Source organism: Gouania willdenowi, chromosome 5, assembly GCF_900634775.1.
Source record: "Gouania willdenowi chromosome 5, fGouWil2.1, whole genome shotgun sequence".
Lineage (NCBI taxonomy): Eukaryota > Metazoa > Chordata > Actinopteri > Blenniiformes > Gobiesocidae > Gouania > Gouania willdenowi.
The window spans coordinates 14,618,118-14,631,741 of NC_041048.1; the positions used below are offsets into that span (position 1 = coordinate 14,618,118).

Consider the following 13,624-nt stretch of genomic DNA (forward strand, 5'->3'; position numbering starts at 1 on the left):
TATTTTTGAAAAAAATTTATTAAAATTGACAAAATAAGAAAAAGAGAAGGAAGGTAATGTTTGAAGAAGGCTGAGGCTTCAGGCTCTGAACCTGAGACAAGTTGAAAGCTTTACAATCATCATTTTTTACTGTTAGGTTCAGCTTCTCTTTCCCAGCACGCCCCAACCTGTTTCCACAGCACCTTTCTGTGTGGTTTCCACATATTATTTCCTCACACGTGAATAGCTCCACAGAAATGTGTGTGTTTACACTCAGGACAAAGCAGTTAAATGTAGACATACAGTCTGGCTGCGTCCCTGGTAATATTAATCTCCCGATCCTGTTGCAAACTGTCACCAGTTTGCTTTGTTTCCCCCCAGTCTTGTGTTAAACTTGTATTTCAATGTCCGAGGGGGATGCATGTCCTCTGTTTTCTGCCAGTAAACCAATGAATTCAATGCACTCCTCCAGCAGAGTCTCTATAGTCCTGATCAGAAGAACATTTACACTCAGGCTAGGTGGGATCACCAAAATGCAGAGCACACCCATCCACGCTATTATTACTTTAGCCTCTGGGAAGGGAAAACCCAAGCGTCGCCACCAACTCCAGATCCTCAGGTGTGAGTCCACGTGTGTCTCTGTGATGAATGTAAACTGTATGCCTTCCTTTCTCCTTTCATTCTCCTGCTCTTCTCTCTTTCCAGATAAACACACAGATGAGGCAATAACAGGATCCCCATGGTGACCTGATGCCATCTTTAGGTCAACATACTCTAACATCCCAGCTTTCACAGACTTTAGGGGTTCTGACGATGCTGGGTCAATGTCGTTCCAATGGTTTTCACCTTTAATTTTGATGTTTTCTTCTCCATCTGTTTGTGCAGCAGCTTGGCTTTGTTTTTGCAGAGTGATGATGAGCAGGAGCAGGAAAAGGAAGAGAAGAGTCATGCACAGGCACGGACTGAGAAGTTTAGGAAGACATCCGACAACAGAGCTGGCCGTGTATGAACAGGCCATAGCCAACAATTCCTCTGTTTGCCATTTCCAATTGACATTGAGGGCAACAAGGACCCACACTGACAGGCAGCAGAAGTAGCTAAAAGCAAGAGACCATCTTGTGTCTTTCAACAAGTCACTATTGTCCTCCTCCTCCTCCTCCTCTTCCACCTCTATGGTTACCTTTCCATCATAAGAGGACAGTGTCCTATGAGCAGTGATAGTGTGAGGCCACAGATGTCTGGCCAGGGTCTCCACAGCAATTAGTGGTGTGATCAGGAGTAACACGGCTCTGTAGGTGTTGCCGAGGAAGAGCAGAAAACGCAGAGCGATGACGTCACCCGAAGGAGCCAGTCCAGGCAGCCAGAACCCAAAGATACTCAAAAAAGTCAAGAAAACTGAAAGACAAAAACAGTCATGAGTGAAATAGCTCAGGTTGGACATTAAAATTGTTTTACAGAAAACAGAAACAAAACCTGCTGTTTAAAATTTAAAATGTGATTAATTCAAACTCTGAATAATGAAACAGGAGTACCAAAGAGGAAGCTTCAAAATAAAATCCCACAGAGAATTGAGTTTGGGCTTGAAGCTGCAAGATGCGACTAAGTACCACCATTACAAATACATTACAATTACTTCCGACAGGTTAGAATATTGTTATTAATCATATTATGCAACACTTATTTCCGACCAAGTGATTTGATTGGATGACAGACATTCCAAGAGTGCTGATATAGAGTAACAACAGCACTGGGACGTCTTACAAATCATATCACTCCGCTGTACAGCTGATCCAAACACCGTTAATTATCGTTATATCTTGGGCTGCACACCTCAGTACACTGTCACTACTTTCACGCTTAATGCACAATTTTGATTTATTTTTTTTTAAACAGGTTTTTTGCCTGTGTGTGTTTCATAATACATATCAAATAATAATATTACACATTAAATGCATCTTCAATTAGTTTGGAGTATGAACAGAATGCAACCCTGAAGTAACCAGCATGCGCAGAAGAGGTCCTAAGGTGACACATGACCCCACAGACACGTACGGTGTACGTACAGAAGTAAATATGGAAGCGTCCAGTGTAGGACTGTGTGTCGCGCTGAGAAATGTTCTTTCCAAGATAAGTCAACACTTCATAATTTAAAGGAGAGTTAAAAAGAACCGAGCCAGGTTAATCGCTCTAGCCGTTTGCTGTGATGGCTGCTACATTTTTTCAGTGTTTAGATGCAGAGTCAGAGTCAACAGTGGTGGGATAGGGATGTCAGTGGCTTCAATGATGCGGAGTTCATTAAAATCTGAATTGTGCTGTTCAGACTGTCTTTAACAGATCGGATACAGGTCGCATATATGCAAAGAGATCGTATTTTGGTTGCATTTGCCTACAGTGTATACGTAGCCTGTGTGCTCTTCACTTGTGGAACTATTTCTGTTGGTGGAGCCAAATGACAAACAAATCATAACCTCTTGTCACTTATTACTGTTAACTAATAAAATGTGCTTGTAGAACTGTTGTATAAAAGCAACATCAGCACTGGGGTGATTATCTACTGTACCTTCGGCCTTGTGCCTATGACAGAATCACACCAGTTCTGATATTTCATCACAACAGTACTCCCTCACGTGTGATATTGCTTAAATATAATCAAGCCCTAAGAAAAGTCAAAATATCAAAAGTGTATTTTTAATGACCTACAGGGAGAAGGCTCAGGGCTGTCAGAAGGACATGACATTTGTGTCACACTGTATATCACAATATCATCAAAATATCTAAACAAAGTGTATTATAAAGAGAGTAGGTCAGTTGCATGTTGTTATCAGTGACGTGCCGTCAGGGTAGGCAAGGTAGGCACTGCCTACCCAAGGGTGAATTGATATTTGTATTATTTGTTTTAATTATAATATAATTATAAATTATTTATTTTTCCATTTCCAATAGCCTACAGTACCTCTAAGTTTGAAAGTGTCCGCATTTTGTGCGTTTCATAGCCCAAATTACTAAACAGCGCTATTTCCTGGAACAGCTGCACAGTCTCACTCCAATGTAAGGCAGAGGGAGGCCACGCCCCCTCCCAAAGGCACGTTGCTCCTCTGCCTCCGTTCCCATTGCGTGTTTTTACGTGTTTACGCATGCGCAGTCAGGTCCCCAATATGACAACCATTTACGTCCAAAAGCAGCGTAGAGAGCTGCCTTTGGACGTAACCACGCTATGCTAAATGCAATACTAAGTTCACAGTACATTAGTGAATTGATGCCATGTGACCGCTGCTGCTGCGTTCTCTAGCTAGTGGTGGGATAACACTACAGGCAGGATGAAGAGAGAACCTTTTTTTTGAGGAAAAACAACAGCTTTTAAAAGATGGGAGACCAACACCTGAGCTACCAGACCTTCAGCAAAGGTAAGGTCAGAAAATGTTTCATACTGTCTACAGTGAATGGAACAAAAGGAAGGATTGGCTTTGTGGATGCTCCTCACTGAGACTGTTCCGAGTTGTTGTCTTTTTCTCCGTGTTTCTGTGTTTCCAACACAAACAACGGATGCGCTGCCGTGTCATAAGATATATCTTGTTGGGAGAGTATGGAGGCTGTATTAAATAATTGTTTATGTTTCTTTAATGGTGTTTTACAATGTTGATTTTGTTAGATGGCTAAATGCTTGTTCATGTGCATCTTGTAGGGTTTTTTCTTTCTTATGATGAATTTTATATTTTCATAAGCGCATTGAGATGACTTTGTTGGAAATTGCTTTATACAAATAAAATTGATTTGAATTGAATTAACACTTGCCAGCAGAAACATATGAAATTGTCATTGGTGGTATCGATTTGCAACGTGCCTACCCAACCCTAGTGGTCACGGCACGTCACTGGTTGTTATCCTGTTGTTTGTATACTACCTAAGTATTGCAGAGAAGCCTATGGAGAACAATGCACACTCAGCTTAGAAAGGCTGTAAAGCAGACTTAGTGTAGGCGCTTAGCTGACACTCAAAGGTAGATGGACAATCCTTAAATGTAATCTGACTTAGACTTTAATAACTGTGATCACGTAACAAACAGAGATGTGTTGTCAGTGCAGCCCCTCAACAAATATTCATATATAGAGAGCAGTGTTGGGGTCATTTATAATTGTAATTGTGTAATTTACAATTAATTACAATTGTAACATAATTATTATTGTAATGGTAATTGAAAAAATATGTTGCTGTTATGATCGTAATTAAATTGTAATTGAGTTCAGATAATTGACTTTCTAATTGTAATTGGCACGAAAATTATATAAAAACTGTCATTTACGCAAACCTGACCATTTTGCAGGTCTATGGCTCAAACATCCGTATTAACAATTATTAAAATATGTTTCATATCAAGTTGTCCCACTAACTGTCAGTTCTCTTCAGGATCATTTCACCATTTAAAAAAAAAAGAATATTGAGGGGTATAGTGACACAAAAAAGGCTCAGACGCCCACACCGAAATCCTTAAAGGCTCAGACGGACTCCGCGCACAACGGACTCCGTTGAAGCGGAAACGCCACATGGTGGTTTCTTGAGGAATTTACTTAAAATCCTACATTTCACAGACAAAAGAGACAAATTATTACTAATTCTACTTTCGGACCTCTTCGGCCAGTCTCTCGTCGAAGCTCATCTCCATCTCTCCTGTTCTGTTTATCCACGGGGGTTAAATACAGGTCGGTGTTACTTTTAATGCGGGTCGATACATGCCGAGCAGTGTTTTGTGTGACACCAGGTACGCAGGCAGAAAAATCTGAGCTTTGCAGATAATTGGCCTGTGCACTCCAGCGGAATCTGCTACGCTGATGTACGCCCAAGTATGTTTGACCCTTAATACCAATATTTTCATTGATTAGGGAGCCTAACAAGGTAACCAAGACATGAGAAACAAATTGCATGATAGATAATTATTTTTAGTGTATTTTACAGCTGATTTCAGACATGGACCCCAACCCTGATAGAGAGAGTAACGCCAAATTTAGTAATGTCACTGTGCAACACAAAAGTGACAAGAGCAAAGAATAAATAGCACAACTGTTAAATATTTGTTCTTTGTCATTTTTAAAATAGAAGCAACTCATAATAAAATCATATCAAATGATAAAGTTGAGTCTAATAGGCCTGTGGGTTTGTGAGCCGTATAGGAGGATTAGCTAGAAAAGAGACAACTGTAAGAGAACTCAAATAGTGAGCAATGAGAGACAGAACCATGTCCTTCTCTTACTGAGACAACTGAGATAGTTCTTCCAGTAAGGATATCGAATTCAGACAAAATATTTCTTGTTTTTTTCTCGAGCTGAGCTCAGGAAAAGAGACAGCTCTAAGAGAATTTAGAGAACTTGCATAATGCTCATTTTGAGACTTATTTCTCAGGAGAACCATTTGAAAAGCATGAGAAACCAATTGGGTCTTGATTACTGCTCGGTCATATTTAGGACATGTAAATATGAATTAAATGAGATCCCTTCAATTTGGCTTTGCTATGGATAGCTACTGGTGGCTGTAACCTTACCTGTGACAGAGAAGTCTGTGAACATCAGGAGGCAGCAGCAGCAGAAGCTGATGGCACTGTTGGCTTTGGTCAATGAAGGCAAGTAGAAAAGGCTGAGGGCCAGTTTGCATAAACACAACCCGACTGCCACCTCCAACACACCAACCATGGCTAAAAGAGAAAAAAACACACACACACACACATCAGAGTTAACACAGTCTTTTCGTTTGGCCTCAGGGTGGAGAAGCTCAGGAATGTCAGGCACTGTGTTTGACACAAGAACCCTCTGCTCTGCAAAGGTAGGACAGCTCTGTAGCTTCTGCAATAGGATGTTTCACAAAATAAATGTTCACCAAATTTGCCACCATCTGTTCTAAAAATGGAGTCAATTGCTGCACATTTAGGGGTGGCACACTTTCACAATGTTGACGTTTATTCTATTTTCAAAAATAGTGTTTTAACTGTTCTAATGTTCTTACTCATTTAGTATAAAGACAGGGGTAGACTATTGATGACCATACTTTCCTTTATATTCTTCAAGTTTCTGATATCTGCGAATGTTGCGCATTCTTTGGTGGAGCAATAAGAATAGTGAAAAAGTGTTTCACCCTTTACTGACATTATATTGGCTCAAATTTTAGTATATATATTCAAAATGTCAATAGGAACGAGGCAAAATGCGATCAGGCAAAATCTGGAAATCTTTTACTTATACTATCATATTGTTTATTGCAATGTTTAGTAAATTCACATCCCATCAGAGCTAGTAAACACTTCTGCCCTGAAGCTCCAGATCAATGTTTCTTTGTGTACACTGGTGATGAACCCTGGACCATGTAGCAGGTTACAGTTGATCACACTGACTGACAAAGTTTCAGGATGTCAACTTGCTACAATTAAAACAAAAAAAAGAATAAATAAAAAGGCCATTATACATGTAAACTCTTAGTCCAAGTGCAAATGCACACACAGCTATAAACTCACTGTTCCTCAGACCAACATGCAAATACACACTATTACCCACAATGCTGTCTGACCTGTTCAACCTGCATAAACACACCATCCATCTCTGTCCAACTCAGTGGAAGATGAAGAAAAAGAAGCTTTGAAACGTGCGTTATAGGTCAAAGTTTTAAAGCTATATTGGTCGTCCTTACCTGTGCTCACAGGAGCCCACAGAGCTGCATGTCAATACTGACTTCAAATGCTTCATCTGCTCTCACCTCCCCCCTTCGCTCCACCCGTTGTGAGGATCATGACCCTCCCTCCTCCCCTCTGTGCTCACTGCACCTGGCCTGTGGAGGTGAGGAGAACATGTGCGAGGGTGTGGCTGTGTTTGCTAAGACAAGAAAACCAGTCCAACCACTGAGCGGCTATAACAGCAACAGATGGAAAATGCTCACCTCTGTGTGAGTTTGTGTGTATGTGTGTGTAAAATGCACAGTGGTATTATATTTTTTAATGAGAGAACAAACATTTCTGCATTGACCCAGTTCTTTTATGCAAGAAGCATTGAGTACAGGTTATTCAGAAACATTTTATTATTTATTATGGGAAAACAAATTATTGTACGTGTTTGGCAGTGACGTGCCGTGACCACTAGGGTTGGGTAGGCACGTTGCAAATCGAGACCACCAATGACAATTTCATATATTTCTGCTGGCAAGTGTTAATTCAATTCAAATCCACTTTATTTGTATAAAGCAATTTACAACAAAGTCATCTCAATGTGCTTATCAGAATATAAAATTCATAATAAGAAAGAAAAAACCCAACAAGATCCACATGAACAAGCATTTAGCCATCTAACAAAATCAACATCGTAAAACACCATTAAAGAAACGTGCTGTCATCCTGCCTGTAGTGTTATCACGCCCACTAGCTAGAGAACATAGCAGCAGCGGTCACATGGAATCAATATAGCATTTAGCATAGCAGTCAGGTCCCCAAGATGACAACCATCTTGGGGACCTGACTGCGCATGCCCAAACACATAAAAACACGCTAAAGGGAACAGAGACAGAGCAGCAACGTGCCTTTGGGAGGGGGCGTGACCTCCTCCTGCTATACAGCGGACTGAGACGGCAGCCGTTCCAGGAAATAGCGCTGTTTAGTCAATTGGGCTATGAAACGCACAAAATGCGGACACTTTCAAACTTGTAGGTACTGTAGGCTATTGGAAATGGAAAAATAAATAATTTATTATCAGAATCAACTTTATTGACCAAGTAATGTATGTTATACACACGAGGAATTTGACTTAGTGATTCTGATTCTAATTATATTATAATTAAAACAAATAATCAAAATATCAATTCACCCTTGGGTAGGCACTGCCTACCTTGCCTACCCTGATGGCACGTCACTGGTGTTTGGACTGGTGGTGGTGGTGATCCTCTTTCATTCAGAAAGGACAGGGAAAAACTGCAATATCTGTTCTGCGAAGTTATAAAATTATAATGCTCCTGCTTGGTTTGATGAATGAGTGAAAAACAATAGTTATCATTATTATTTATATTGAAGGGGGCAAATTTGGCTTTTTTAGTGGTGTGTGTATATTTGTATTCTGTGTAGAGCATGGGTGTCAAACTCATTTTAGTTCAAAGCCCAAATTTGTTTTGTTTTCACTTAGGCCACAGGTTTTAGTTTGGTAAGCTTTCTAGTTTGCACTGTACTGTACGTACATATAACATACATATGGCACAGACAATATCTAAGTAAATGTCAGCCTGCAGTCCCTCTTCACTTCTATATTGCTTGATTTGGTGACCAATTTTTCTGGCGTTTCATAGAATTTTTTAATTTGGGATACCTACAAGTGCATTAGTTGATCATTTACACCAGTGGTTCTCCACCTTACATTTCAGTCAGGCTTTCATTCTCATCACAACACAGAAACTGCTCTTATCAAAGTGATTAGGTTACATACGGTTGAACACTGATTCAAGAAAAGTATCTGTTCTGATTCTATTGGCTCTTAAGTGCTGCATTTTACTCTGTAGACCATACAATTTTTTAAAAGTTTTTCTCTTGAAATTTGTAATCCCAAAAATGAAATAGAAAAACCCATTTTACTGGTTATAGTTTACTGTCCTCCTGGTCCATATTCGGAGTTTCTCTCTGAATTCTCTGTATCGCATTTTAGGAGGTGATCATTGTGCACATCTTCCATGTGTGCCAAATTCCAAGAAACTATTCATCAAAACACTAACAAGTCTCATAAATTACATATTATTTAATTGTGAGATACAGCATCGTCTTTTATTAAACGCTGACAGGTGTTAAAAACTTATTAAACTCACATGATCAGTGTGTGATCCCATGCTTCAGTTGTTCTCTATGATAAATTGACTAAATAACACTATCTTTAACCCTTTATTAATTTTAAAATGTTCAAACCACAGAAACGTCTTTAACTTTATTCTCGCTGCTCAGTAACAGATGATGTCACGTCCTTTTGGTCTCAGCATTGGTTTCTATTGGCTGTTTCATCAGATTAAAAGCTGCAGCGCATGCGCCCTCACTCTCTAATCATTAAATCTGTGATCAATCTTGTGGGTCTTATGAAGATGTGCTTAAGCTAAACTGTCAACTAGCGTGGCTAGGTTGGGGAGCTCCAAGCTGAGAAGAGTTTGATGAACGAAAAAAGCCAGCATGGTCACGGACGGCTTGGCTAAACCAGGTTTCAACCGTAGGCCTGGCTGTACTGAGAACACTTTGATGAAATACCCCCCTGGTGTCTCAGCTCTATGGAAACAGGTCAGATAGTGGAGCCCAGAGTTCACAGCAAACATGGTGATGCTGCATTTAGTTGTTATGAACAAACTGCCACCAGAGCTGAAGTTGGAAGAAGCAGGAATGGGAATAATGTAGCAAAAATATGGCAAGAAAAAACATTTTCTCATGAACGCATTTGGCGACCCCCACCCAGTGTCTCAACGACCCCAAATGAGCCCAAGGTTGAGAAACCCTGATTTACAAAATGATTAATGTTATCTTTGTCATTTTTACTTAATCCCGCATGCCAAATTTGATGCTCTGAAGGGCCAGTCTTGGTCCCCCAGCCTTGAATTTGACACATGAGGTGTCGAGTAACACTAGGGTCACTATGATACTTGCCTGTTCACAGCAAGGGATAAAGGGAAGCATACGTGATGCATGCAGGTGTTAGCCAAGAGGGGAAAAGGGTTTTTTTTAACCATTAGGGTGTGCAGACCCTAACTGACTTTTAATAGGGATGATAGAGTGTTTGTATGTTTTAAGGGAAAAGTGTAATACACAATGGGAGGATAAAGCATTTATATCTTGCGATACATTATCTATAGCAATTTATATTATTATTATTATTATTATTATTATTATTATTATTATATAACCTTTTCTGAGGAGTAAAATGGTCCATGGTTTGGCAGAAGTGACTTTTCCACTGTTTATCATATACTGTGGGAGGTCCTGTTCAGATTTGCATATCTCATTGTGTAAGTCAGACATTTGAATACAAGTGTGAAGCAGAGAAGAAAGCATCCACGCTGAACAACATCAATAGAAGTACGAAACTGATTGTATGGATATCAATGAATTGTCTGAACAAATTTTGTGGCTTTGGTTCTACAACAAAAGCTCTTTAACACTTTGAGCGTCAGCGTTGACGCAAATGTGGTGATTCTATAGAGGAAGGCCACATCTGAAATTAAATTATAGTTCCTACCATATGTTTACAACGCACTGGAAAAGTGTCCACGACTCACAGGTGGAGAAATCCTGTTTTGCAGTAAGTCTCAACAAGGTTAGGTGTATCCTTCTGTTCACCTGCTTGTCACAATCTGTTGTTAAATTGCCAATCCAAAAAAGTGTGTTATTGTGTTGTAGGGGTTTTGGTCTCTACTGAACATTGGTAAATGGTAAATGGACTTGATTTTATATAGCGCTTTATCACCACACTGAAGCAGTCTCAAAGCACTTTACATATCAGCTCATTCACCCAATCACTCTCACATTCACACACCAGTGGGACAGGACTGCCATGCAAGGCGCTAGTCGACCACTGGGAGCAACTTAGGGTTCAGTGTCTTGCCCAAGGACACTTCGACACATAGTCAGGTACTGGGATCGAACCCCCAACCTCTCGATCAGAAGACAACCCTCTAACACCTGAGCCACGGTCGCCCCATAAACCAGCTTTCACAATCGGATACTTTAGTAGCAACTTCGTGTGTTTCCAACATCAGATGTTAATTTTCACAGAGAGGGTGTTATAGTGATTCCGAGGAGGAACATTTTAGATTCAATACAAAGTTGCTGTGTCACTAGATGGCACAAACTGTTCCTTCCTGAGGGGCAGTATTTTAATAACTTGTGGGCAGTAGGTGATTTGGAGGATGCATCTTGTTATATCCCCCCCCCCACTTCACGTACCTTCTCACTTTACCCATTCTATAAAAGAAATAGTATGAATTATAAGATTTGATTTCCACAGGGCTACTGTTTAAATAATGCTGCTTGTTAATATATAATTACAGAACTCTCTCCTGGTCAGTTACGGTCAGACTGCCCTAAGCAGGCCAGATCGTACAGTACACTGATAGCATTCACCAAGTCCTCTGCCAGAGAAGGCTCTGCTATTGTTATGGCTCCTGCTATCAGCAACATACATAACCCTGGGAGCACTGAACCACGGCAAATTCACTGAGGCATGAGTACATGCTACTAAATGGACTTGAGTAGAAAAGTAAAAAGTAAAACAAATGTCCCTTTAATAATTAAACAGGGATTTTAAACCAGCAAACTCCATATCTTGTAGAATACTGGTACAATGAAACAAGTTCAAGCTGTTACCTTTGAACACCTGGAGAATTTATCACTCATTAAATAAAATATGTAAATAAAATGTTTTAAGAAAAAAATAAAAAATCAAACGCTCAAATAAACCCAGAGCAGGTTTAACATTTTAAAAAGTTGAAAATGTTAACCATAAAACTAAAAAAAGGAACCTGCCTAACAGGAAAAACTTGAAACTACCAAAATTGTGCGTCTTTTTACGTTGTGACGTCGTTTTCCCAGGTCTTAAAAGGAACAAGCTCATTTTTTAAATATAAGGAGTAGAAACTACAGATATTTGTTTAAAAAAGAAAGGAGTAAAAGGAAAAAGTTAGCAAAAAATAAATAAATACTCAAGTAAAGTACAGATACCAGAAAAAATGAGTTAAGTACAGTAACAAGTGTACATTGTTAATTGTCACCTCCAAATTTCTGATATGATTTGTCTTGTTGCTGGAACACAGTCTATATTTTTCTACTATAAATCTAAATGTAATTCCAGATTTCACATTAAAAGTGGCTATACAGGTGAAGTACAGGTAAAAGACGGGTGTTAGAGGTCAGGGGCGTAATGCCACATTTTGGGCCCTGGGTACAAACCATCTATAGTATTTTGGCATTATTATTATATTATTAGCTTTCTTTTTTCTTTACAATAACCTAAAGACTCCATATCCAGTGCTTGCATTTTTATAAGTCGGTTCTATTATATTTTAGTGGTTTATTGAATATTGTGTTTGTGACATAGTTTGTGACAATTTAGTTGCAAAAAAAAAAAATCTGGTTAATAAAAGGTAAATATAGAGTGACTGGAATCATGCCTATATTTAGGTCTTGATGGCAGCAAAATTTAATCTTCAAAATCATTTTTAGAAATAATTGTATTTCCAATTAAGATTTGACATGCATAAGGAATGTTCCAGCATTTACATGCTCAAGAGTGAACATAGTTAATTTCAATCGAAATAATATATTGCCTAAAAAAAATGTGTGTTTTAAAGCTCATCTCTGAAACATTAGCTTTCCCTCATTTGACCTCCTCTCCCTCTCATTTTTTTCTTGTGTTTTTGGCCTACATGGTTTTCCTTTCTTGAGGAAAGACATGGTTTCCTGCTGCTGTCTATCTCTCGCTCCTTGTCACAGCCACAGTTCAGACTACCTGCCACAGCCCCACTATTTCTACTGTTTTAAAGGGGGTGGTAGCTGGGGCCCTGTTGCAGTATGTAGAACGGTTTTTTAGTGCAAAACTGTGCTTAATAACAAGCTTATTTTCACACAGGACCCTTTTCATTCAAATATGAATAATCTAAAAATGTTCAAAAGGCATTTTCATACATATATATATATATATATATATATATATATATATATATGCTCGGCGTTCCCTAACAGTCAGGTTTATGGATTGTGGGAGGAAGCTGAAGTACCCAGAGAAAACTTACACAAGCACAGGGAGAACATGCAAACTCCACACAGAAAGGACCCAAGTGTCTACCCCTTTAACCCATGACCTTCTTGCTGTGAGATAGACGTGCTAACCACTACGCCTCTGTGTGCCCAAAAACTTTAGCTGAATAAGCAACTAAATTTATAATATAATAAAACAATCTTTATGGTGTGTTTTAAGTATATTAAACTCACTTTAGTCGTTTAACTGTGGACGTCATTGGGCAGTGTTGCTAAAAATGAATAAATTAAGGCAAAACTTTCAATGAAAATAAGTTGCCAAATGACGTGTTGTACAAATCTGGGTGTTAGACTGAGCCAAACAGTGATGCTTATGTTAAAATAACTAATTATTTATTCTAATAAAGACAACAATATCCCTCTAAAGGCGTATGGTAGTGTTTGACACATGTATAATGCATACTAATGGATTCAAGATGATCACTAAATATATAAATACATTTATGATATTATAAGAGAAACAGTATTTACTAACTTAATTCAAGAATTTCACTGAATTGGTTGTTAAAGTTTATAATATTACAACAAAATCACAACGTTGATCAATGAGGACATCTGCTGGGGAGTTTTATGGACCTATATATACTACTGTTGTGCAAAGCTGCAATTGATTTTAATGCCTAAATGTGTCAAAATTAAAGTACAATTAAGCACATTATTTTCAGGGAATTTTGCATTGTTTGCACAAGTAAATTTGTATTTTTGTATACCTGTTAGCGTTACATTTAATTCTGGAGTTGTCTTTTTCTACTTTGTTTATCTGAAGCCTTTGTTCAGTTTTTAAATTCCTTAGTTTGTGAAAGTGTACTAGCATGACAACAGTATAATGTACATGTAAATTGCTGCATT

At 38.8% G+C, this 13,624-nt stretch overlaps 1 protein-coding gene across 2 annotated transcripts in view; it reads right to left on the minus strand.

Moving 5' to 3' along the window:
* LOC114463683 (uncharacterized) overlaps positions 1-13,624 on the minus strand; it is a 20,727-nt gene continuing 7,103 nt past the window's right edge. Inside the window, exons 1-3 of one of the 2 annotated variants that reach the window (XM_028447390.1) lie at positions 6,649-6,754; positions 5,513-5,662; positions 1-1,374 (exon numbers count right to left, since the gene is read on the minus strand). In XM_028447390.1, coding sequence (XP_028303191.1) covers positions 368-1,374; positions 5,513-5,660 — 1,155 coding nt within the window. In that variant the 5' untranslated portion in view covers positions 5,661-5,662; positions 6,649-6,754 and the 3' untranslated portion in view covers positions 1-367. Of the gene's footprint in view, positions 1,375-5,512; positions 5,663-6,648; positions 6,755-13,624 lie in introns of those variants that run through there. The other variant, XM_028447391.1, reaches the window with a different exon arrangement.